This window comes from Oreochromis aureus, linkage group 4 (assembly GCF_013358895.1).
Source record: "Oreochromis aureus strain Israel breed Guangdong linkage group 4, ZZ_aureus, whole genome shotgun sequence".
Lineage (NCBI taxonomy): Eukaryota > Metazoa > Chordata > Actinopteri > Cichliformes > Cichlidae > Oreochromis > Oreochromis aureus.
Genome location: NC_052945.1, coordinates 33,703,777 through 33,730,195, shown reverse-complemented (window position 1 = coordinate 33,730,195; position 26,419 = coordinate 33,703,777). Strand labels below are relative to the sequence as shown.

The window sequence follows — 26,419 nt, the reverse complement described above, 5'->3', positions numbered from 1 at the left end:
TCTTTTTCAAAGTTCACTCTAAAAATGTGACTTTTGCTTTCAGTTTACATATTTTCGATTTCAAATTTTTTTTTAACTAAACAAACATTATGGCCCTGATAGGCTCAGGGCTCACGCGTTTTATTGCTTCATTGACTTTAGATGAACTTGCATGGTCCACCATTTGTAGCATGGGAATGACCCATGAATCCAGAGATTTTTTTCTTAAGAGAACTCCACTGTAGCTTGATTTAAAGTGAGTGAGTATGCTGAGTGTATCTTCTATGCAGTCAAAGGAGTTTGCAAAGAAAAGCGTCTGGACTTCTTTAAGTTGCTTGAAGACGTTTCACCTCTCATCCGAGAAGCTTCTTCAGTTCTAAGGTCAAATGGCCGAGAGTCCCAGATTTAAACCCAGTGGGAGTATCCCCCCAAGGAGGGACAAAGGACCCCCTGGTGATCCTCTAATCACATGCGCCAAGGTGTGAAAGCGGGTGTGGGACCTAATCAGCCAGGGTTTCGGGTGAGCTCATTGTGAAACCTGGCCCCACCTTGTCATGTGAATTCCTGAGGTCAGATGGCCCAGGATGTGAGTGGGCGTTAAGGCGTCTGGGGAGGGAACTCAAAACTGGATTATAGATGGCAGACAGTTGGTGTCGTATATATGTTTTCTTCACATCTCTGTAATAAATAACTTTTCTGTCTCACCGCTTACTCTGCAAAGGAAAACCAGTCAACATCCAACTACACGTGTTATAAACGGGGAAGCTATCCATATAAGCCAAAACGTTTTTGTATCGCTCTGCAACAAAGTTTGGCTTTTTTAAGTCTAAGGGCATTGGCTCATTTTTGAAGCTCGTCTGAAGCGGACATGAGAGGAACTGCAGCTTTTAGCACCACATTACATTCATTTTTATCTCCTGAGGGTTACCACTTGTTTGACACCTGTGGTTATCGATAGTTTAGGCTCCATCATAATTTTACTTAATCCACTGTCGTACTGTTCTGAACAAACGGTTTAAAAGAAGGACAAGCTGTTATTTCAACTCCCGTGCCTTGCCTGTAACGTTACCTACTGACGTAACATCCGGTGGTGCTGTTGGCGGGCAGAAGGTGGTCGTGCGGATTGTTAGCAACGGGGCAGAGGCTATTGTGTGACTCATTAAGAAAGCACGTTGCAAACATCGTTCTCGAGCACGCTGCTAAGCCAGCTCATATTCTTGTGTCGCCACTGCCGTGCATCCAGTTTCTTTACTCGCCTGTAGGACACGGCTAAATCAGTGTTCTCCCTCGGGCCTGCCATTAACCCATACAAGCGCCGCGAAGCTTTCTCTTCAAAGGTAAGACTCGTGTTCGTTAGCATTTTGAGGCAAAACGCAGCAGCGATCTGCCTCCTGCCCTTTACCTGCAGGAGGCAGATCGCCTGGCTAGTCTCCGTGCGCATGTTGTCAACTTTACATTTCTGGCGAGTCCAGTTCAAGTAAACCCAAAACTAGTCTGGAGATGATATTAGCATTCGTCCATTCTTAAGCTAGTGCAGCGCAAGGGGCTCACGTCATGTGCATGCATAAGGGACAAACTGTGAACCATACTGGTTATCTTTGGCGCTTGAAAATAGATCGGAAACATTAGCTTTGTTGTATGTATGATTACAAATTCTTCATTGAATTTGTATGTACAGGTTGTCCCAGTTTGCGTTTGCAGGTGGTGGCAGGCTGCAAACTGCATTCATGGTGATACAGGCAACATGGAGGCGGGCGCTTTTCTTCGCTACCAAACCACCAGACACGAGAAATTTAAACGGCGTATCATTAAGGATTTCGCGCTAGAAATTTGCTGCCGACTGAGGCTCATCTCATATCATTAGTCTTTTAAAGAGTGAATAGGGAAAACCTATTAGTTGACACGTATGTAGCCAGTGTGGTCAGCGGCGTTTTACCGCCTCGGTGCATTCATCTTTGATGCTCGAAATCGCAGGGGAAGTTTAGCCTGCATTATAGGCAAACAACCATTTGTTGCCTCACTTGGAACCCTCTGCACACCATTAAACAGTGATTCGGTCAAGACATTAAATCATCAGCACAGTCTTCTCTTCCTGGCTAGTATTTACTGTATTCTCCTATTTAGTATTTAGTATTCTCCTATTTGCCCGTGCTGGTTCCACGAAGTTAGCCAACAAACACTCCCCAAACCTTAAACCGTTTTCATAATTTGCATAATTCTTACTATCCCCCACTTTCTGTGTGTACATTGTGGAAGCAAGAATACTGGCAAAGTTCTGAGATCACAGTTTTTAGTTTTATTTTGTTTTGGGGGTTTTTGTTTGTTTTTTGCTTCAATGTTAGGATGCATTCAGAGCAGAACAATCCTTAAGTGATCATGAACTAGGGTTTAGGGAAGCTATACTTCAAACAGAAACATGTCAATGCCGAAATAGGGCTAAGTAACATTTGAAAAGCTAACTGCATCTGCAGGTTTCCATGCAGTAGTGTTCCAGCTCATGGTACTGTCTGAGAATGCTGTCAATGTAGAAAAGAACAGACTGACTGAAGGTCTGCGGGTCCTGCAGTTTGGAAATGGACCAATTCTGAAAAGTAGTGTAGCTGGAGGAGCGTGTCGTCTGGTCATGTTTTAATGACCTGGGTGCTTGGAGGAATTTTTTTTTTTGAGGGAGGGAGGGGGGACTGGGAGCTGGGATGAGAAGAAAAGAAAAGAAAAGAGAGGGGATCACATTCCTAACAAAGACTGTTTCCACCATTTGAGTTCACCTGTGAAGCAAACTGGCTGAAAGAGACCTTGACTATTTTTTTTCCTTTACCATCAGTAAGATTTAAAGGAGAATGATCTAAATGTCCTTTAGATAAGACACTTAGGCTACGTCCACACTAGCCCGGATAGATTTGAAAACGGCGTTTTCGTCTGAAAACGCTCCGCGTCCACACTAGCGTTTTCAGTCGTTTTCACTGAGTTGTGCGTCCACATTGAAACGATCTAAAACGCTTACGTTCCAGTCCTGCGCATGTGCAAAAGCGAGTGAGAATTAAAGAATTTGAAGAAAAGCTATCTGGAGCATGTACAAACTGATATTAATCTTTTTTTAGGGCTGTCAAAATTGAGAGCAATCAAGACAACTGCTGTACAATGCACTATCTTTGTTTAATTGGTCACATGACTGCATCACATGACTAAAATGCGTCATCATTTTAGAAAGTCTGCGATTTCGAGCATCCACACTGCGACGGAACAGCTCAGTTTTGAAATGTATGCGTTTTCGAGAGCGTTTCCGAAACGCTGCGTTTTTCCTTGAGGAAAACGCCGTCTCAGTGTGGACGGGAGGTCAAAACGGAGAGAAAACGATGCGTATTCAAACGAAAACGCATTAGTATGGACGTAGCCTTAGATGTAGATAACCCCAACCTTTTAAACAGTACATTTGAATAATGAATGAAACTAGCACCACTGACTGGTCAGTTTTATGATCGTTAATCTGCAAATTGTTTACGTAGAGGAAACCTGCAAAATCAACTTTATGGGATTTCCTTACCTGGATGATTGAACATGCATCAGGACAGTATACAACACATAAGTCTAATCTATTGACCTGTAGAACGAGTTGACTGAGAAGCATCTGTATGAACATGTTTTATGTTGGTTTTACCTGGAGACAGCCCTCTCACGCAAATTCTAAATGTTCAGTCTCTGCTAAACACATAGACCCACCTTTGTCACCTACAGACCTATTGCTGCTGATCAGATATGAGCTGTCAACATTTCATAGTTTTTGACCAAGGAGATAATCCAGACCACAGTAATATTTTGATGTCTTTTAATTGCAATCATACTTTAACTTTCTAACCAGTTCATTATAACCTGTGCACTTTTCCTCCTGGGATCTCCAGAGGTTATCTTATCAGACGTCAAGCTGGCGACCCAAGCAGCAAAGAAGCCCAAGAAGGCAGAGGAGGAGGAGCAGCCTGCAGCAGCTCCACCAGCAGCAGCAGGAGCAGCAGCAGCCCCTGTAGCAGGAGCAGCTGAGGAGGAGGAAGAAGAGGAGTATGTGGTGGAAAAGGTTTTGGACCGCCGAGTGGTGAAGGGCAAAGTGGAGTTTCTGCTAAAATGGAAAGGCTTCTCAGAGTGAGTGCAAATGTGTCTTTCACATTTTAGATTCTTTATTCTGACACATCTTTATCAAATGTAGTGACTAGTTTTGTTTAACTGTGCTCAATTGCAAAGTGAACTTTACAAAACTTAACTTTTTAAATTACATGTCTGAGGGGTTGGGTTTTTTTTTTTTTGTTCTTTTAGCTTAACAAAATTTCAGCTTTTTTTGTAGCTTTTATATTTGTCATGGTAATGTGCTCATTGGGAGAACAAGGCAATGGACTGAAAAATGTAAAAGAACCAGGGAATAAAATTAGGAATTTTAGATTAAAGATGATTTATTTTGAACTAGAATATCTGCAAATCACATCTTTCCATCTGCACTCATGTTATCTAGTGAGGACAATACATGGGAGCCAGAGGAAAACTTGGACTGCCCTGATCTTATTGCTGAGTACATGCAGAAACACAAAGAGAAGGAAGAGAAAAAGAAGGAGAGCAAACGGAAAGCAGCCAGTGAAACCTCGGGAGACGGAGAAGAGCGAGGAAGCAAAAGAAAGAAGGAGGAGGTGAGAACCTCAGTAAAGAACCTGAGCAGTCAGACTCCCCACAAAAGTTGTTCGTGTGTTGTAAATCTCTCCACAGTTGCTTTAACCCTCCTGTTATGTTGCAGGTCAAATTGACCCATTTTTTTTAAAATAACATAAAAAAAAAAAATTGTTAAAAGGGTTTTTTGAGTATGAAACTTCTTGTGCTTGGCTAAATGAGGGTAATCAACAAATAAAATAAAATGGTTCATTTATGTATGTGCACCCCTAATGCCCATTAGGCCCTAATGTCACAGTGGATGAAAGGCTAGTGGCATTCAGAGGTCGCTGCCCATTTAGGCAACATATGCCTCCCAAACCAGCCAAATATGGCATAAAAATCTGGGCAGCATGTGATGCAAACACCAACTATGCATTGAACATGCATGCTGGAAAGCTGGGTGTAGGAGCCCCAGAGAAGAATCGGGGCACAAGGTCTCAGGGAGCACGGCATAACAGTTGTGACAATTTTTTTACAAGCTACAACTTGGGTCAGGAGTTTCTAAAGAGAAAGACTGCAGTGCCACCTAAGGGGGGTTGGACAACTTGGACAAAGTCACAGTGTCCTACAACACCAAGCGAATGACTGCACGCTGGCCACTGGTCATCTTTTACAACATGATCGATGTATCCGCCAACCATGCATTTGGACGGAGATCTTTCCTGAGTGGGATGTGTCAAAGCTGTACAAGAGGTGCATCATTCTTGAGGAGCTGGGGAAGGCGCTTGTGGTACCGCATATACAACAGAGGCAGCACATGCCACGGACCCCACCTGCTGCAGCTAAAGTGAGGGAGAGGGCTTCGCCCAGTACACCAGTGCGTGAGGTAAGTGTCTGTGTGAGAGTATGTTGTGTGTGTCTTGTGATCAGCAAAAAACACAGTAATCATCATCCTCTTCTTTCTAGATTGCTCCCTGGGGGAAGAGGCAGAGATGCCAGGTCTGCAAGCCATCTGGTGATGTGAAGACAAGCATGACCTGTGGAAAAAGTGCAAAATTCATTTGCACAAAACACTCTGTGATGACATGTCCCTCATGTGCTGTGTAGACACATGCACCTGATTCAGTTCCACCTATTAATTTCTAAACATTGCATAGTGTTACTGTCACAACATGTGACGGCATGTCACTAGTGTACTGTGGAGAGTCAGACACACACACTGTTCATATTGCTAATCTCTTATTTTGTTCCTTTCTAGATCAGAAACAGTGCTTAAATAAAGTTTACTTTCACTACAAATCCTCTCGAGTCATTAGTCTTGATTTTAAATCAGCGAGTCAAGAAGATGTCACATGTTACTTTATCTGCATCACTGCATAAAAAGGAGAAAAATATAAATTGTAAAATAACATTTTAAAATAATTAATCTCATATAAAACTATTGTGTTTTATATGGTCTTTCCAACATACATTAAGTTTTGAAATGCATTTTTTTTTTTATGAAAAACAAGTGAATTATCCTCATTGAACCATGATCTGTGAGGGGTATACACCATTACACCAAATATTGATTGAAATGGTTAGTAATGGAGTTAATAGTGAGATATAATCAATGTTTATTGGGAATTTTTGGGTTTCTGAGACTTTTTGATAAGTAAAAATGCCCCAAACATCATTGCTGTTCCTGGGAAACCTCCTGGTTGCTTTAATTTCTATGGAGTGATGTCCCCTGCCTGCTTGTTTTCCTTACCTTTTGTCAAATGATTTCCTGTGTCTAGGGTGAGAAGGCCAGAGGTTTTGGCAGAGGACTGCAGCCTGAGAGGATTATTGGAGCGACAGACTCGAGTGGAGAGCTGATGTTCCTTATGAAGTGGTAAGTTTTCATTGTCACAAATGTATCATAATGAATCCCAGTTATTTCTCAGCTCTGTCATTTGGAAGTTAGAAGTTATCCAAATTCAGCAAAAGGTCTTATAAATTCATAGATGTAAGTTATTTTTTTTCCTCTCACTCTGGAATCCAGAGTTTATTGTACTGTGTAACTGAGCACTTTATTAGGAAAATGGTGGATTTTAATCAATTTAACTCAGAGCTTTTGGTAAAGCTCTTTTATGGGTTATTTGTTCCTTAAGTTTATTCATATTACATTTTTGTTAATGATTAGAAAAGTGATTATTTGTTTGGAAATTCCAGGAAGTGCAAATAAGTAGGGCTGCACGATTAATCGTTAGAAAATCGCGATCTCGATTCATACTTATGTGCGATCTCATTTCCAAATGACAACGATTTAAAAAAAAAAAAAAAAAAAGACGACGACGACGATTGTACCGCATTTTGATCCGGGACGTAATCTGCATGAAAACAAGCGCTCACTCTTCCTGCTCAACAAATGACAAGGGCGGAGCCTTGTGATACAGAAGCTGTGCCGTGATGCTCAAATTGGCAGGAAAAAACAACGGAGAACACGTCAGGGATGACGAGAAAGTGACAGGAGAAAATCCGTCCCGGTCAACCACCCAAACATCAATAACGGGAACCTTATACAGCGCTTCCCTATCCGGTTGTTCAGTCTGACGTCACTGGCCGTGTCTGGGCTTAAACTCCACTGCAGGTCCATATATCTAATGATCACCATGGCATTACTGAGAGTTGAAAAACTGTCTAAAGTCTTTCATCTTTAATAAAATGATCAGTGTTCTGCTCTACCAGGTGTAACAATTGAGTTTAACATCCAGGCATCCATGAAAAATGGAATTTATGACATTTAACGGCGTTAGAAGTTAGCAGGAAGTTAGCTCGCTAGCTTCTATCTAAATACAATATAGCATGTCCTGGCTGCGGGGTTTTGGAAACAAATTAAAACGTACAGCTCTGCTATCACTTCCAACATAAATGAAGACAGAAAACTAAACAGCAGTGACGTTTGTAGGGTTACTGAAGTTTGGCTAGCTGATATATAATGATGTGCTACGTGACCGCTAGCGACACAGCTATGTTAGCATAATATAAACAAGCTAACTTTTTTTCCACTCGATAAAAGTTAACGTGAGTGTTCTCGGTGGTCAGGAACAAATGTAATCGCATGGCAGGATGCTGTAAAAGGACTAAACTTCAGCCAGGAGAACAAGTGAGATAATCCATCCACAATACGAGGTTAGTCATTCATATACTGCTGCATGGGCTGGGCTGTAGTTACATGCAAGGTTTTAAAAACTGAGCTTAAATAAATGATTAGCGGTAATAAAAGCCGAGGGAGGTCAACAGTGATCACTGACTGTTTTATGAGCTTTTTGAGATTAAATAGAAGAAAATACAAAACATTAAACATGTTAACAACACAAAAGCCATATTAAACGACTACTTTAGGCCCGGAAGTAGGATTCGTCACGTCATCACTGAACAACCGGATACACGTCGAACTCCCGCAGGCACAAAGAAATTACGGAGGCTATTACTCATCACCTGACCAAAGATATATCAACACTGTGCAAAACGAGGGATTTAGGAAAATGATCAACACCCTAGACAAACGCTACACCGTGACGTCCCACAACTATTTTTCTATTGTTGCACTACCTGCTCTATACATGCAGTGTCCAGCAACGGTGGAGACGGAATTTCAAGCAGTACAACATTTTGCGGCAACCACAAAATGTGAGGAATTTGTTTTTATGTTCAGTTTCAACTGTTACGAAGTTGATGTGCAGTTAATAAGTGCAATAAATATTTATATTGGAAAAGAAAATCGTGAGAGAATCGTGATCTCAATTCTAAGCAAAACAGTCGTGATTCTCATTTTATGCAAAATCGTGCAGCCCTACAAATAAGCCTGCAGACTGAGAGGGAAGTGTTGTGAGGTCTAAGATATAATGGGTCCTGATCATTCAGGACTGTTTAGAATTTTAGATTAAGAGAAGGATTTTAAGTGACAATATCCCATCTAGGTTATCTGTGCCTGGTTAGACTGAGTTGTTCCTGAGATTTGACAGCCAAATAAAATATTTTTGTTTTGCATGGATATGGACATTTACAAGAATAGATCTGGCATTTTTTGTCAATATTTAAGAAGTGTCTGTAGTGTAACGACATCTACAGAATAATATACAATGTATTTTCAGCACAGCACGCATGTATGCACCAGCTGTCAGAATATAGCTAAACAGGTGGGCCTAATAAAAAGCCAGTGAGTCCATTGGCTATGGCTTCAAAATAGAAAGTTTGGTTATTGACATTAATGAGATTTCTCTCTTCAATAAAACTCAACAGGAAAAACTCAGATGAGGCTGACCTCGTCCCAGCTAAGGAAGCAAACGTCAAATGTCCACAGGTGGTCATCTCTTTCTATGAGGAACGCCTCACATGGCACTCCTACCCCACAGAAGAGGAGGAGAAGAAAGAGGAAGACAAAAAAGACTAGATTTTTAGAGGGGGTGCAAAGAAAAAAGGGAGGTGCAGGGCAGGAAATCAACTGTGCCCTGGTGAAGCATCATCCAGGTTGGTCAACTCTAGCAGCAACTTTGGCAGCAAAAGCAGTGAAAAAAATATCTGCCAATGTGGCTGACAGAGGGGGAATAAGAATTGTTTTCCTGCCCTGCAAGGATTTCTCAAAAGATGGTCCCACCTGTATCTTGGCCGAAAAGTTTTTAATTATTTATTTTTACCATCTTTTTTTTTCTTTTTTAAACAAGTATGCTGATACTTAACTTCCTCCCTTAAACCCCCACTATGTTTAACAATATTCAACTGAAAACAGTGGAAATTATGAAATTTTCTTCTACGCTTAGTGAAAAATGTCACACAGTGGCAGCTCGCTGTCAACTTACCTCTTTGCCTTTGCATTTGTGGGAGAAGCAAGCTCAAAGTTTGGCTGTGGTTTGTAAGTTTTCCTCCTCCAGTCACTGTTCATTATGTTAGACCCCTATGTTTGAAGAGGGGGAAGGAGGGGAAAAAGAAGAGGAAAAATACAGAAAAGGTTGTAAAAGAAGATCGCAAATTGTGACAGACAGGACAAAGTTTACTTCCTGTTTTGTCAGGATACAAAGGTGGGAAATTCTTTTGAATGGGGATGAAGTGAGGAGTGAAAGAATGAACAGAAACAATTTGTCCTTTCAGTATCTGTTCTTTGTGCCACCCATTTTCTCATTATTGTTGATGTGGTCATTTTAATCTCATTACTCCCTTACTCGTTCTACCAGCCAGCGTGGCAGCTAGGGATGTCACAGTACAAGTGGACCAGAGAAATTCCAGTACTCTGAGATGTGGATTTAATACCAGTCAATGCATTTCCACCAAAAAAAATGCAGTATGGTTGAACATTTTGACACTCAACTACTATGACAGTAGCTTCATATTATAAGCTATCTGTTGGGATAAACAGGCTCTTATTAGCCGCTAGTTTACAGATATTTCAAGTGGTAAAGGTTGTGTTAATGTGGAGAGTGGAGTATGTTACCTGCTGTTAGTCGCTGGTTTCGAGTCCCAAACTCAAGCCAGTATTACCATTTTATACTTGGTGGTTTGGTTACCTAGTACTGTCTGGTGGGGTGTGCACGCCTTTATAGCTAAAGCAAGAGGCACATCTAGTGTATTATAATTTCCATCTCTGGTTAAGTTACTTCAGGATCTGCAGGTTTTCATCATTGAACTCTGTTGTGAGTTTTTTGTTATTTTAAACGAGCTGCTTGTGGACATTGTATGCAGTGTTTCCTGAAAGTTACTCTCTCCAATCTGTCTGTACTCTAAACTATTTTAATGACACGAAAGCCCCTTTCAGATATAGTATATGTAAGATTGTCAACATTCTATCAAAGTTGTTAAATTATTACTAAAACATGGGTCACTGTTACATGCTCATACGTACAGTGTCCAAGAGCCTTGTGTCTTGTATGCTAAGACTTCATGTTTTTTGACAATGTGCATAGACTTGAAGTGCTGGCAGGGGTGGAACGTGTAACCTCTGCTGCGCACACTTGGTGAGTCAGATAGGTTTTCTGAATTGTAAAAGGCGAAAGTGGCTGAGACACTCGGGGGCAGTCTTTTTGGTCCCATCTATTCATGTGACCTTCAGACCTGTGCCCTGTTAGTCTCAGTCTGGTAATGGATAGGATTTTTTCAGGAAAAAAGTGCATGTCTGGAAGGGGCCTAAGTTGAAAAAACTCCCACTTGACATCTTGAGCTGTCCTAAGAAGCTGTTCTGATTGGGCAAACATTTAAGCGAACGAAGTCCACTGAAGGTCAGCTGCTACTGTAGTCTTGGAAAGAACAAGAAAACAGCCACATGAACTGCTGAACTATAAAGGCAGCTTGTTAAGTTTGCTGCCACTTTGGCTGGTAGGTGGCAGTGTCTCCTGGCTCAATAACAAACAAGTGGCTTTCACTGCTGATGTAGCAGATGGCTGAAAGTTTGTCAAATGATCTTCATTTCCACTCCCTTGTTTTTAAACCTTCACACACATTTACCTGTGTTCTGTAGGCTGTATTATTTGAGCTTGCACTGCCCGGGCAACACTTAACACACAGTATTCTTTCACATTCTTTGCTTGACACTTATTTTGGTGAGTAAAATAGGATGCATCTTTAAAACTTTAGCATGCTGATCAGAATCAGTTTAAAAATACTTGTCAAGTGGTCTGTGTTGAATGTAGCCCGGATGTGTACATGTATGTATACTGTATTAAAGTTAGAACAGTAGCTGGCATATCTGGGTAAGGTGGTTCAAAACGGTTCATACCTTAGGTGGTGTTTTGCTGTGCCTCTGTTTTGTTTTTCGCTCCTTTTATTAGCCTTAGCCCTGACTGTCACGTATGGAAGACGTACAAGAGTACTTCATGCATACACAGACTGGGTAAAGGTCGCAACAGTTTCTTGCCTTTTAAATCAAACACAAGAGGCTAAACTAGTCTGGTTTAAGTTTTTACTGTGAAGTCCTGACACGTCCTGCATCCTGACTACTTCACCACTGACTGGAAGGAACTGAACTATCTGCACCCAGGTCTGCTACTTAGGTTTTCTCATCTTGTCTCAAACTTTTGTTGTTGTGTTTTTGTTTGTTTTTAGTGGATTAGCTTGTGTTGTCTTGTTGCATGTTTATTTTCCTTTGCTATGTTGGCATCATGGCTGATCTACTTTTAACTGTTTTGAACAATAAAAGGTTTTTGTTTTCTAATTAATTTGGGCTTTGGACTGTCAATTATTTTTATTTTAAAGGTGCACACAAAGATGTATTAGTCTGACCAGAAAAACTGCAAAAGTAGAATCTCAATGCAGTTACCAACCAAGACACTTAAAATGTGTTCTTTATGGTTCGTTTATGGGGTAGCCACTTTTCTCAGTATTAGCAGATGCAGAATAAACATCCTGAGTTGTTAAGTGTAGATTAAGATTCTAGATTATGTATAATCTAAGATGATTTCTTTCTGCCATAACAAAAAGGTAAAAAAAAAAAGCCTTTCAAGCAGGGTGTAGGCCAAAGCAACAGCTTATCACCTAGCCTTCACGCTTAAATACAGAGTTTAACCAACCACAAAGGAACAGAAAACGGTATTTCTGAAAGCATTAACTTAATATCCATGCATCTCAAGATCTGAGGTAAAATCAAATATAAATTTATAGGTTTTGTAACCGCACTGTAGTATAACTAAAGCCCCAAAAGCATTTGTTGAAATACTTCTAATGGCCTAATACTCACAGAAGATCCGTTGTAGCAACCCCTATCTCATTGTACAACTGTATAGTGACAATAAAGGCATTCTATTCTATCTTCTACCTCCATCCTCTATCACACCAACCCCCTCTGCATGCTCTCCTTCACTACATCCATTAAATCTTCTGTGTGGTTTTCCTCTTTGTCTTCTGTCTGGCAGCTTCATATTCAACATAATTTGTTGAATATATTCACTATTCCTCTTCTACATGTGTCCAAGCCACTCAACCCTCTGACATACTCAATTCTAATCCTGTCCATCCGGGTATCTAACAATGAAAATCTTAGCATAGACTCTCCAGTTCTTTGTTATTTTGACCGGCACCAAATGATACCTTATAGCAAGTTTCATTACTGTCTTGTAAAGCTTGTTTTTCACGCTTGTTGCTGAAATAATGGAGATGAATGACATTAGATCATCAGAATTTTATCATCCATTTATAACGTCTTAGAGGTCACATTAGAAATGCATGGAACAAAGAGCAGACAGATTAAAATTATACCAGACATTTACTGAATGCTTTGTGACTAAAGGAACAACATTTTACTGTTGGGATAAAAAATTCTTTAAAAATTAATTCCACTACGCTTAAAGATACTTTTTATTTAAATCAGGAAAAAAAACTTTGTGGAGTCACTCTGTTTTTTGTTCTTATGTAACAGTACATGTACACTGATTGGCTTGAAGCTCAAGTGTTCTGTTTCTTTGATAAACAGTTTACATTCACCCATTCACAGTGTCTAAGCCCAGCAACGTTAGATCCACTTCAAAGAAAGTTTCACTAAGGATTGCCACTGCTTACTGATGGAAAACCTCAGGATATCATGTAGTAGTTAGATTTTACACTGTATTTCTAAGTTTGCATTTGGAATAAAACCTGTTCTATACCTTTGTGCTTCTAATTGGTTAGGGTCAATACACACTTGTTACAAACTCTATCCTTATTGTTACATATTATTGTGACTATACTGTTAATATACTAGAACCAAAAACCATACATCTGGCAAAGGCTATATTTTCAGCATAACCAATAAATTAGTCCACTTCCTGTATATTCATTTGACGCAATTTGTGTAAATTTAGCAGTGGTCAACTGTCTGCCTTTTCAAATTATGACAGCTCTAACACTCTACATTTTTAAAACCACAGAAGAAACATGTTTACTCCCTAGCTGTTAATTGTGACTGTCCTGTTTGGCTTTTGAGTCTTGTTTTCTATTTTTCTATATTCATTTATAGTTTTGCTCTCTTTTTTTTAGTTTGTACAGCAGTTTAGTCAACCTGTGTTGTTTTCAAATGTGCTCATAAATAAATTGATTTGACTTGACAACTGTTTATCAGCAAGAAAGTTTGGTTTGAACGGTGTGGTGATCTGGAGCCTTTCTGTGTGGAGTTTCCATGGTCTCTATCATATCAAGACTGTCTCTTCACTCCATTACATATTCCATATGTACAGAGTGGAGAGAGTCTCTCACTCAGAGAACGTTAAACTCAGGACTTGAAAAATGTAGAAAGACAAATTATAACAGCAGATGATGCCATCTCTATGACTGCACAGACACTTTAGTCTCCTTGGATAAAATTCAGTAGTGATAACATGACATTGCATTGTTCTGCAGAATTTAAAAGATAGTTTCCACTAAGAGTTTTCGATGAAATGGTGTTTATTAATATTGCTAGCATAATGTCAGCCATCCTCAGCATCATTGCATTATTCTTCCATTTTAAGTGTTGAATTTTGCAGTACACTGACTGTAATGCTTTTGTTCTCTGCAAGATTGCATCCTGTCAACAATATATTTTTCCTTAATAGTTGCCTGACATACATAACTGTAACAGCAGAAAAAAAGACTCTGTAGAACAGTTGTTGAATGAAATGTATACAGGTTATATTTTCCAAATTCAATATTTCACCATCAATGACCAGAAACAACGCTGCTAAGCGCAAAGTAAAACTTTTATTTTTATTTTTTCATGTTTTTTATATTACAAAAAGTTAAGTTCCCATGTCCTTAAATACCAGCAAGCACATTGGGAATTAACAGAATACAAACAAGGGTTGTATGCAGGTTGGAAATTTCACTTAAAAAAAAAAAAAAAAAAATCAATTTGAAAAACAGGATTCTGATTATATAGTTGTCTTACTGCATTTCTTTGACTTACAGGGATCACAGACAATTATTCTTTCCATTGTGTGAAGCACTGAATGCCCGCCATGATAGTTGTATTTCCCAGTGTTTTAGACAATAGTGTCAGCCAGCATGTCCATCTGGTTGTGTTAACGTCTGAGCAAATCTCTGTTCATTTTCCTGGTTGTTTACAAAGTAGTCCATCTGAATTGAGACACATTATGAACCATCAGTCCTGAAACATTAACAATATACAGTTCTGCTACCACAATTTGTTCTCACATAATTCTAAATCATGACACATGATGCTGCTAATATTTAATCTTTTTTTTTGTTGGATATGTCCTATGAAATGCTACAACCTACTGATATAGCTTATTTAACAAAAAAAAAAAAAAAAAAGGTATATGCAATACCACAAAACTTCCAACATGCCTAGATCTGAAAATATACATCTGAATATTCTACCCTATGTCTTCAAGTTTTGGGGAATTAACTTTGTCGTCCTGAGGGTACTGTGTGGGTACAGTGCAGTCTAGGAACTAAATATACCCAGGTTTGAGCTCCATGAATCCAAGTCTTCCCCGTGCAGGTTTCCTGTGTACCTATCAACAACTCGTGTACTCTGGCTCGTAGTCAGTGTAGTGTCAACGACTTTTGGGGTCCATGAGCTGACAGCAAGGATCTGGCCTTCTATCCGTTTTCTATACGCTGGCTGTTGAACATAAGAAATTCTTAGGCATTAAATTAGCATTCTAGAACGCTGGTCCCTGGTTGCTACCCACTTAAATAAAATCTCAAATTGCCCTGAAGCTTAACACAAGCCAAAATCAAGTCTTTTCCATTTCCTGCTCAACTTCCATTTTCCTGATCCATCAATCATGCCAACAAGTAAGCACCCTTAGGGAAACATGCTTGGTTCTTTGAGGTTTTGGACACTCAGGACTATTTGTTTAAAAAAGATAAACAATTCCTGGGTTCCTTCCTCACCAACCTACCACCTTCATTTGTGTGGTCACACTTCCTTTTAAAGAACCTCTTTACATTTTTGATATCGCTTCATTTCTCCTTGTCCTTTTGGCTCTGTTTCTTACTGTTTCTTCCATTAGGTTTAAAATGAAGCATGTACTCTGTAGCATCCATGGGACTCCCTTCCTCACTTGTCAACCTGGAAAATACTTGCTTGTATAGCATTTCCATATGGTGTCTTATTTCCTGCAGATGCCTTAGGGTTTCCCGTTTTTCTCTTAGTAGACGTGAACGGTGCCGCCTTAAAGAGGACACATCATCCTCCAGGCCCAACAGCACATCTTGTTTCCTCTTCCTGCAGTTCTGGGCAGCTATCTTGTTCTTACCACGACGTCGTATGTCCTTGATAAGGGTAAGTTGCTCCTCACTGAGCTGGTAATTGGACAGTAGGCTATTAAAGTCCTCCACTGGCAGATTAACAATTACCTCACTGGAGAAAGGGATCTTCAGGGTTTGTGCACGGCGCTCATCCCGACTCCAAATTTTGTTCTCTGAGATGGATCTAGAAAAGGACTGTGGGTAAGGTTTGACACTATCGTGTTGTCGAGCCGATTTAGCATGTTTGGTAGGCATCTTGCCAAGGGGGATAGAACAGGCGGAGGACCAGGGCATGTTATACGTGTGATCATGGCCAATATGCTCCAGCCAGGAAAACCCATGAAACAGACTATGATCAGAATAGTCGACAGGAACAAGCTTATTTTCATGATTCTCTCCTCCAACTGCCCCCATCTCTTCCTCTTCAAGCTCTTCCTGCTTTATCATCATTACTGCTTCCATATCTGAACCAGCTAAGCCTTCCTCAGAATCCTCTTCATCATCTTTGGAGAAGAAACTTCCCGTAGCTGAGACATAAAATGAAGAGGACGTTGACGAAGAGGAACAAGAGGAGGCCTCAGAAGTACATGGAGAAGCAGGGCTGTGGCTGAAGTCCAAGGACAGACCAGAGTCTGAATCTAGCTCATCCTCACAATCTAGGAAGATTAAGGTTCAAAGTAAGTTTCACGGTTTCATTATGTGCATTTTTTTATTTATCATGCTCTTCAAAGAACTGTGCTGAACTGTAACGGTTACAGATTTTGTAAATAAAATAGTTATGGTATTGCCTACCTGTGGAATTGCCATGATGATGTGTTGATGGTCGACCATGATTTTCTCTGACTGCAATCTTAGAGCCTAAGTGGTCATCATCATTGGAAATTTCCTGTTCTGCTAGTTCATGGTTGAAGTAGCTTTCATCTTCCAATCTGGCTGCCATCTCAGGACTGAATCCTTCCTCCAGAGCCTGGTCCAACAATCTAATTTCATCCAAAATGGTAGCATCCTCTAAAAGATCACTAAGTGGAATAGGAAGATCATCTTCATTGTCTTCATACCCCAAAAGGTGACTGGGAGGAGATCCCGCAAGGTCTTGGGTCATAACATTTCCTTCTAAAGGTATGGTGGAATTGGAAGATTGAAAGTTAACATCAATGCCAGAAAGATGTTCTGGTTCCATCCTACCCACATAAACTTGTGATAAAAAAGTGATAATGTTATCTTCTTCCATTAGTTCCATGCTGAAGTCTTCTAAAGGTTCTTCTGCAAGCAGATCTGTTTGATCTGGAGGACTATTCAAGGGATGTCCATCAATGTTATTCAAAGTGTCCTGTGTGTTCAATGCTGAGTTGTGGTCATCCAATTCTGCGGTAGGGGTTAATGGAAGCAGGACTGTCTCAGACTCAGTTAGAGGCTCTAATAAACCTGGAAAGATGGTGTGGGCAAAAATATACATATATTATTTACAACAGGTTGTGGGTTTGGAACAAACATTCACAGAATTTTCTGTAAACAAGAAAACCAAATTATGTCATATATTTAGAAAATGTCTGGATCTTATACAGGAGTTTTCTAAGGGTTTTTCAAAGTTATTAGAACTTTCCAATTCCTATCTGTAATCTTGACTATGAAAGTGATCAGTGTTTTGTATTATTTTTAAAAACCCAGACAAATTTTTTTAAGTTGAGCTCAGTGTCCTAATTATTTTTTTCTGGAGCTCTTCAACTACATCTCTACTAACTACGTCTAAGCATCTACAGAAAAAGGTCACAAGGTATTTTTAAAAACTATGGAAACATAGACATAACATAAAGAGCTATAGTTTATTATGAAATTAATTACCATGTTGTAAATGAGTCTCCATCAAAAGGGTCTCCTGATCAGCCTCTGTAGCAGGATTGTCACAGCAGTTAGACAATGTTCCAGACACATTTCCTCGAAAGGTTCCAGATGGTCTTGAATTTAGATTGTGGCCTGATGATGCCATGTCCATGTCTGTGTTCTGGAGGGCAGAGATGAGAAATGTCTCTAAATTTACTGTATCTTGATTTTTACATTTTATCCCATATTTTTATCTCACTCTATTTAGCAAATATATTTTCATTTATTTTTATTCTCCTAGTCACCTCAGGTTCCATGATATTTAGCAAATCCTGCCAATGGAGCTCAAAGTCCATGGAGGGATTATCAGTGGAGAACAGTAGGGGGTCTCTGTCTGAGGGCTGACTCTCCAGGTCCTCCACTCCACCACCAGCATCATTTAACTGAGGTCAAAGCAACCAAAAGAAATTCTGAGCACTGTTAAGCATAAGGAAAAGATTAAAAACAAATGAGAAGAGAACAGACTATGGTGGCAACCTACCCATTGTTCCTCTGTGGAGGGGAAGGTCTCCTCCAATAACCTGAAACACTCCTGAAGGGAAGTCTGAAGAAAGGAAAAAGAAAACTGAGTTTAACCTATCATTTTTTGCTGGATGACTAAGAAACCAGATACATCTTGATCTATAAATCTCTCCTTGGGCTGATTCCCTCTTATTTATGTGTTTATATGTGTACAAACCACAACCAATACAGCCTTCGTTCTCACAATATCATACAATTGATTGTCCCAAAAATCAGAGCAGAATTGGGGAAAAAGGCTTTTAAATACGCTGCCCCTGCTTCCTGGAATAATCTGCAGAAGGAACTGAAATTATCAGAATTGGTTACCTTGGGGGAGTTTAAGTCCATCTTAAAGGAACGAGAGAATAACTCTTACTCAATGTGATTGTTTTTAATATCGCTCTTAATTTGATCTGTTATTGTATATTTTTCACATGTTCGTACAGGATATAGTATTTGTTTTAATGTTATATACTTATGTGGTACATGTATTTTGACTTTTGTTGCCATGATGCCAGGTCTCTCTTGGAAATGAGATTTTTAATCTCAATGAGATTTTACCTGGATAAATAAAGGACTAATAAAAATAATAACATGGGTGCTTATTTTAGCAGACCTTCAGGGGTGCTCTGGATAGTGGTGTCTCTAGTTTATTAATCATGGTTAGCAAGAGATTGTGCACTTTATGGATTGATTACAAGATCCTCACTGACCCTCTCAGTGAGATCAAGTGTGGAGAACAGAATGGAGCAATTGTCAGCAGCCTCCTCTACATGGATGACATTAATCTGTATGCCAAGAGCAAACAAGACATTGATTCACTGATATACAACAGTGACATTGGAATATCATTCAAATGGTAACGAAGAGAGGAAAGGCAGTCAGAACTGGGGGGAAATATATAAAACAGGATTTATTTTATCAGTCACACCTGCTGGAATATTAGGAAAAAATATTTTAATGTCCAAATGTATACCCAGTGGTTTATCTGTTATAAATGGTGACTCTTTCTTTTTTGTTACTTTTCCATTAACAGTTTAGCAAACAATGTCACATTAAACCAGAGGTGGGGCACTCCAGGCCTCAAGGGCCCATGTCTTCCAGGTTTTAGATCTCACCCTGGGTCAACACACCTGAATCAAATGATTAGTACATCACCAGGCCTCTGGAGAACTTCAAGACATGTTGAGAAGGTAATTTAGCCATTTAAATCAGCTGTGCTGAATCAAGGACACATCTAAAACCTGCAGGACACTGGCCCTTGAGGCCTGAAGTTCCCCACCCCTGCATTAAACAAATATCCATCTCCCTGGTTTCCTACTTTTCCTACTTCATTTCCAAAGATGGTAAATATTTTTTAAGAATTTACCACAAAAACCAAACCGTAACATTTAATAAAAGATAAATTATTTAATTAGAATTACAAATCCAGCAACTACTGCTCACCAAAGGCTTCACACGTGTGCCAGTTATATTGGGTAATTTCCATATTGAAATCTGTCAGGTGCATTTTCTGTTTTACCAGGCAACAAACAGACAGACTGGCTCAAAATATCTTCAACCTTATCCTGACCTGGTTGGGGACTTTCGAGACAAACCCAAGACCCCCAGCAGCTGGTCAGCAAATATGTGGCTTTCAACATACAGAATATAGATCAAAGCTAAATTGCTGCTGCATGACAGGAGTTCAGCTTAGTGTCTGATTTTAAGCCCTCATCATTCCATTCATCATAATTGCTAAACTGTTGTAGTTGTGACTATAGCAATGTAACTGATTTATTTACTTATTTATATGATCAGTTTCATCACTGCTCGGTACTCCTGTTTACTTCCTACCACAAGTGCAAGTTAAAACCTTATGCAATAGTATGCGTTCGTTTGCATGATGGCTCATTGCTTGTGAATGTCTGAACTGCTGCTGTAAACAGGAGGGATTGCAAAACGGAGGAATGCCGATGTGTGTCAGTAAGCAATAAGTTAGTGATCAGGTTTCAAAACAAGCCAGACAGTCACAAGGCTGAAGGACACTAATAAGGCTTTCATTCTGTATGAGTGTGACTGTGTTTGTGTGTACGCTTGCTAATTGATTCTGATAGCTGATGGGGAATTTAAAACATCATTATATTTGTTTTCATTTTGATGAAGAGGGGATAGCGTGTGTGTGTGTGTGTGTGTGTGTGTGTGTGTGTGTGTGTGTCTGTCCTGACTGGACATGCCGGCCAGCATGTGGGCTATTTTTATACTGTACATTCTGTTTGTTGGCATCGGTCACAGTGTTTTGTTTAGTCATAATTTAGTATGTGTAACCCCGTGATGATTAAATAATGTAAAATGCACCTTTCTGAGCATACACTCATGGTGATCTTTCTATGTATCTTTCAAGAAACCCTCAACACAGTAAGCTGAGAGAGATGTGGTTGTCCTTTTACTGTTACAGTACTCGGATACTAAGACAGGTTATGTGTGTGTTTAAATATCTGAAAATATCAGAATAAATCAAGATTACAATATAAATAAAACTCAAAGTGTCCAACTTGCAGTTACTCAGTATCTACTACCATTAGGTGAAGCAGTTAGTGGACATTAAAAGAGTAGTAAGCAGTGTGCGTGACCCCAAAGACTCAAGCTTGTTGGCTGCACGACCAAAACAGTGCACTACAAGATAAGAAGAAACGCTACAGCTGAATGAATGTTGAGCTAACAGACATTTTCTCTTCAGCAGGCTCTTTCTTTTACTCTTTAATGTGTTTCAACTGTACTGATTTTATTGCTTCAGCTTCCTAGTGAGGTCATGTGCGGTGAGGTGAGGTTTCCTAGTGACTCATCGATCTCTGACTCATTCTCTCACATGACATCAAGCTCAGTTTGGGTGACAGTCAACAAACAAAAACAGCACTTTAGTCCGTTCATATAGCATATATGTAAATAAAGGCCAGCGGTTTCTATTCATTCCAACATATCTACACTGCTACTTCAGTGACGATATGGGTGGATCTACAGACTTGTAAATATTTGTTGATATTTTTCATTTATTTATTTATTTTATATTTTTATATTTACAGTGTGTCCTAATGATCTGGTGGTACCCTGACTTTTTCCTGTAGTACATTTGTGGTTTTAAATCAATCTATTCAATGGATTGGGCATATAAGCACACTCATTCCATTCTTCCTCTGCCTCAGTGCATATTGAGTGTAAGACAGTGGTTATCGGGCATATGGTATCCTTTCACTTTCATGAACCAAAAATGGAACTTTCAGGGCCGTTTGACACAGCAGTTTGGCAGGTGTTATACACAGATGTTCTCTTGATCTGCTGTCTTTCTTCACAAGAAAAAATTATTGACTCATCATCTCCACTCAGTTCACATCTATTAATCCCTACTCCCAGCCCTATGAGTGCCAATATGACAATTAGAAAAGACTTTAAATAGACAGAGCCAATTGGCAAGAAACAATTTCACAAACAGCTGTAAAAGCTGCATGTGAACAGGATTTTATCCCCTAGATAACACATTGTTATCTCAAGGATAAAGGTCAACCCTTGTAACTTAATTCTCTTTGGCCTAGTGTTAACTATTACAGCATACACATCCCTGTATAAAGGCTGTCTGTTTTCTTATGGGACTGTTTATTGATAATTTTATCATAGAATATGTAATAAACCTTTGCACACACTTGCACTTAACCTAGTTCAAACATAAGTCAAAATGGTTTTAGAGGAGCATTGCACAAGAACATGAAAATAAACAGAAAAAAATCTATATTTGAATGTTGCAAATCACTCCGTATAAAACTACTGTACCTCTGTATCCTCTTTCTCCTCTTCATCCTCAAGTTCAGCTTGTGGCTCCACAGGCAGGGCAGTCAACTCTCTCTCTATTTCAGCAGGAATTCTTTCCAGCAAGGATGCCTGGTCTGGAGATCTTATGGGGAGGGGTTCTGGCTCCCGCTGGACCAGCCATGTCTCTAGTTCTGCATGTGGAACCTGTGGAGAAAGGTTCAAAATTATATGAACTTTTCTCACAAGATCACAGGAGTCTTACCAAAAACATTCATTTTGCTGTCCTACAATAAGCTGTATAGGATTAGAATTAGGTGCACAGCTACTCCTTTATGTAGAATTTTTTATATAGCATGCCCAAACAGAAATCTTACAATAGAAGATCAGATGTGTGTAAAACACTCTGTTCTGATCTGATCTTGTAGTTTCTGAAACTATGCTTGTTTAACATGTGGCTAAAAATACACTTAAGCCTACTCCTGAGGTGACCTGGTGGATTTTAAGAGGTAAATATTTCAGGTTTTTATGCTAAGTCAGTGAAATCTGCTGCCGGCTGTAACTTGTAAACTGTTCTTTTAATCCTTAAAATTACAATAACTTTTAATTGAAATTCAATGTATCGATGCCTAAAGAGATAATGACTAAAAAAACCAAATCTTTTTTTTACGTGTAGTCTGTCCAAAGAGCGCACCCAGCCCAGCAGCCTTTGTGCTGTGGAGAACCCATCTAGTTCTACACTTTTGGGGTGCAAGCCTTCCTCCAGGTGATTACGGAGGTTGTGGAACTGTGTTTCGGTGAGCGCTGAGGTTGGACCCAGGATCATTTCATGCAAAGAGGAAGGCAGGTAGGGCTCCAGTTCCACGTCCACCCTCACGCCACAGAGACTCAGCAGGATGGCCATCTGGATAAGGCCCTCAGTAAAGTATTTCTTGAGGTGCAGCATTGTTTTGGCAGATGACAGTAGTTTTAGAAAGCAGACTATAAAGCTTGATGTTGGTCACCCCCACTGTGGTGTCTCTTCTTTTGGGTAGTTCTTCTGCAAGAAGCAAAAAGGAGCTCTTATAGGTTTTGTGCTATATATTGTGGCTCTGTGGGAAAGTAAAAAAGATAGGAAAATACACCAATTCTCCATTGATCAGGGCCTAATCTGAAAAAGGCAATCTGGCAAATGTTAGATGTTGTTTCTTATTTAATCACTGCAATTAAGTATATTAAAAATATTTTAGTCCCTTCTATATGAAAATTTGTTTTTCTAATAAGTCCTACACACGCATCAAGACTTACTGCCATTTTACTATCATCAAATAAACTAACATGCCTGCATTGTGGGTGAAAGCTGAAGTACTCCCAGAGTACAGAAAAGCCCCAGCTGACTAGGAAGTTCAAGACATGAACTTTCTTAATTTGAGTGCAAAGCCCTGCAAAACTGTGCTGCCCAGACAGTTTCTGTCCCACTTACAACTTAACAAAGTCTGATTCCTTTTAACAGCTGTAACAAAGTTAGAACTTTCTTACTGCTATGCTCTTTAACCACTAGAATTGCCCTTCAATTAGCCTATAATTGATGCTAGTACTACACCTCCCACCATTATGACGTTGATATTAACTCCAGCTATCAAGTCTAATCTTCTACTGTCAGTGTAGCCTGCCTTAGAGCAGTTGAGCTCTGACAGTTAGTATGAGGAGATAAGGCAGGCACAGGGCAGGGCTGGCCTGTATCACTGCTCTCAGTAACTTTGACCTACTTCTAGAACAGGGGTGGGCAATCTCAGTCCACGAGGGCCGGTGTCCCTGCAGGTTTTAGATGTGTCCTCGAACCAACACAGCTGATTTAAATGGCTAAATTAGCTCCTCAACATGTCCTGAAGTTCTCCAGAGGCCTGGTAACGAACTAATCATGTGATTCAGGTGTGTTGACCCAAGGTGAGATCTAAAACCTGCAGGGACACCGGCCCTCGTGGACTGAGATTGCCCACCCCTGTTCTAGAAAGTCTTTGGTAACCACCTGCCTGGCCGACAAGACCTGTGTTACTCACTGCAGCCACATGATGTAACTACCAATGTTTGCCTGGAAAACCCCTCTCCATGTACTCCATTCAAGAATTAGGTTTACTTTTCCTTCTATGATGACCTGTTTAGAGAGGGTGGTGTAGAACTACTCACTGAGACAGGAGCCTGAAATCTTTTTAGCAACACCTTAAGACCTATGGAAAAAAAAAATTATAAACTATATTGTTTTTTGTAAGTGTTCCCTTATGTTGTATCCATACTCATCTGGCATTGTACTTGGTACCTGGCAAACTAATACAGTCCTGCAAACTTCTCATTGTGGGAAGTATGATTAATAAACTCAGGGTTTCCTACGGAAAAGTTGTTAGCTCCCACAACTGTGAAAAAAGTGTGAACGCAAAAAGGAATTCAGTACTCTCTCTCACACACAGAAGAGCAGTAGCCAACTTTGATTTGTAGTCATAAGTGAGTGGGTTTTAAATGAACAGGTAAAACAATATTAAATCATAAGAGTTGTCTGGTTCTTTATTCTCTTTTTTAGCCCCTTCTCAGTTTATCAAACAATTTTGTGTAATGTAAAAAGCAATAAGCAGAAAAAGTAACAGTAGCCACTGAAAACGCTATGTCCAGATGAATAGAATCAAACTTTTGGGTTAACAGTACCTAACTGGACTATTTTCGGTTTTGGGGGGCTGTAAACAAGCATCATCTTTATTTTTGATTATCTGCTGTATATTTTTCTTTGTAAATGTCAGAAAGTAATACTATCATTATTACATGAAAAACTACAACTGAGAAATGTTATCTGATCAGTTTTATCAGTCTGATCAGTCTGTTTTATCTTATGATCATAACCGTAAGAATCAGTTTAAGCGTATTAGGCTATTCCAAGTATCCAGTAGTCATAATTCAGAAAAATGTGGCTCTACTAGTGGATTAATGTGTATCTTTACTGGTCTGGCTGGTGAACACAGTTTATTCAACTCCAGTATATGTGTCATGTTAAATCTTAAACCTTAATTTGTAAAATACGATCACATTTTCCATGTATTATGTAACATTGCCTCTTGAAATTAGGCTTGGTTATAAATATGACGGGAATCTAGTCAGCGAGTCTGAGCAGCAGGTTGCACAGTGTTTTTATCCCCGATCATCCAGAACACCTGATAAGTGTTTTATCGCGGAGAAGCCGTTTATACATACACATGTATTTTATTTGTACCCTACAAAAAGAAACATAACACAACGGGAGCCTAACAGTCTAAGCACCTTAGTAGCGTACATTATAATCAGCATTACCGGGATACTGCTGTGACTCCACTGGCGACTCCCAAACACACCCTCACACAGAAGTATACAGACACAAGATAATACACAGAAGCACATCAAAGCAAATAATATATCGATAATAAGTGTGGGTATAAAAGATGCTGTCTTACCAGTCAGGTTTAGTGTGTGCTCAGGGTGTTTGTTGATCTCTCCTACACTACCCCAGCTTATGTTTCTGTTCACTAGAACTGCCCTGGAGGGTGGGACCTTTTTAAAGCAGCACCCTCGTGATGACGTGTAATAAGCCCTCCCTAGGAAAAAAAAAAAAAATCTCTGGCGTGTGTGTCAGCATTTCCCTACTTAAGCTGGGGAAAAAAGAAATAAACAAAAGATTACTCACCAAGTAATGCCTGCTACAACAATAATACAGGCCGTGAAGTTTCCTCTCCGTTCACAGAAAGCTGACGGCAGATTTTGAAGACGTGTTACTTTAGGTCTGTCGCAAACAGTTTACTAGAATTTATTAGTGAATGTGTAATATAAGAACAGGCTGTCGGCCTCGTGATTTGTGTCTTTCTCCCAGCAATCAAAATAAGAATAAAAGGACTAAAAAGTAATTTTACTAATATTATATTTCTAAATGTGATATTTTGAAGATCACCACCAGAGCATATCATATAGCTATATCCCTAACACCGAAGATTTTCCACTATATTTGTCTAGAATAAACGTTGTAAAGTTAACAAGCGCAAAGAAAAGGAGGCCTGAAAGCGAGCATTCAGGTTGTGCTAAGGCTCACTCACTCGGAATAGGAAAAGGTGGCCAGAAATGAACCAATCAGAGCAGAAAAACACTAAACCAGATGCACAAATAAATAAGAATTACAAAAGTAAGAAAATATAGATGCTGCTCAGAGGCCAAAAAAACCACAACTGCTACTGTGATTTCCCTGGGTGTCATCTCAGCTCTACATTACCTCAGCCGAGCACATTAAAGGCACAGATACAATGTAAGGACAGACCTAGGTTAAAATCTGCCTCTGGTAACTCTTTTTATAAAATTTGGTGAAGTTAGATTGATATAACTTTTTTTCACCCACTGGCTCAGATTTTGTCCTCATTTTGATTAAGCAGGTTTCTTCTGTATTCTAACCTGCCGACTAGTTTAGATCCAACTGTGACCTCTGTCTGGC

General features: G+C 39.6%; 2 protein-coding genes across 3 annotated transcripts; one reads left to right on the top strand and one right to left on the bottom strand.

The window, feature by feature from the left end:
• Positions 1 to 1,040: 1,040 nt before the first annotated feature.
• Positions 1,041 to 11,774, top strand: cbx1a (chromobox homolog 1a (HP1 beta homolog Drosophila)). Its single transcript, XM_039611088.1, has 5 exons — positions 1,041 to 1,316; positions 3,876 to 4,110; positions 4,475 to 4,646; positions 6,384 to 6,478; positions 8,872 to 11,774. Exons 3-5 carry the CDS (start codon positions 4,536 to 4,538, stop codon positions 9,020 to 9,022), a joined length of 357 nt encoding a protein of 118 aa, XP_039467022.1. The 5' UTR covers positions 1,041 to 1,316; positions 3,876 to 4,110; positions 4,475 to 4,535; the 3' UTR covers positions 9,023 to 11,774.
• Positions 11,775 to 14,062: 2,288 nt separating this feature from the next.
• On the bottom strand, positions 14,063 to 25,485 carry nfe2l1a (nuclear factor, erythroid 2-like 1a). Of its 2 annotated transcripts, none has more exons than XM_039611133.1 (8): positions 25,398 to 25,485; positions 22,640 to 22,984; positions 21,970 to 22,152; positions 18,146 to 18,208; positions 17,910 to 18,047; positions 17,626 to 17,785; positions 16,576 to 17,208; positions 14,063 to 16,439 (listed from the first exon to the last, which is right to left on the bottom strand). In XM_039611133.1, the coding sequence occupies exons 2-8, from the start codon at positions 22,889 to 22,891 to the stop codon at positions 15,496 to 15,498; spliced, it is 2,373 nt and encodes a 790-aa protein (XP_039467067.1). In that variant the 5' UTR covers positions 22,892 to 22,984; positions 25,398 to 25,485; the 3' UTR covers positions 14,063 to 15,495. The 2 variants fall into 2 exon arrangements, with proteins under 2 accessions (XP_039467067.1, XP_031595605.2); XM_031739745.2 differs by having other exon boundaries at positions 14,067 to 16,439; positions 22,616 to 22,984.
• Positions 25,486 to 26,419: the final 934 nt, after the last annotated feature.

Coding starts and splice junctions, on each gene's coding strand:
- cbx1a (XM_039611088.1), top strand. CDS start 4,536: ATGCAGAAACACAAAGAGAAGGAAGAGAAAAAGAAGGAGAGCAAACGG. Junction 4,647..6,383: donor GCAAAAGAAAGAAGGAGGAG/GTGAGAACCTCA, acceptor TCCTGTGTCTAG/GGTGAGAAGGCCAGAGGTTT. Junction 6,479..8,871: donor CTGATGTTCCTTATGAAGTG/GTAAGTTTTCAT, acceptor AAAACTCAACAG/GAAAAACTCAGATGAGGCTG.
- nfe2l1a (XM_031739745.2), bottom strand. CDS start 22,891: ATGCTGCACCTCAAGAAATACTTTACTGAGGGCCTTATCCAGATGGCC. Junction 18,209..21,969: donor AGGAGAAAGAGGATACAGAG/GTACAGTAGTTT, acceptor TCCTTTCTTCAG/ACTTCCCTTCAGGAGTGTTT. Junction 17,786..17,909: donor TAAATATCATGGAACCTGAG/GTGACTAGGAGA, acceptor TCTGCCCTCCAG/AACACAGACATGGACATGGC.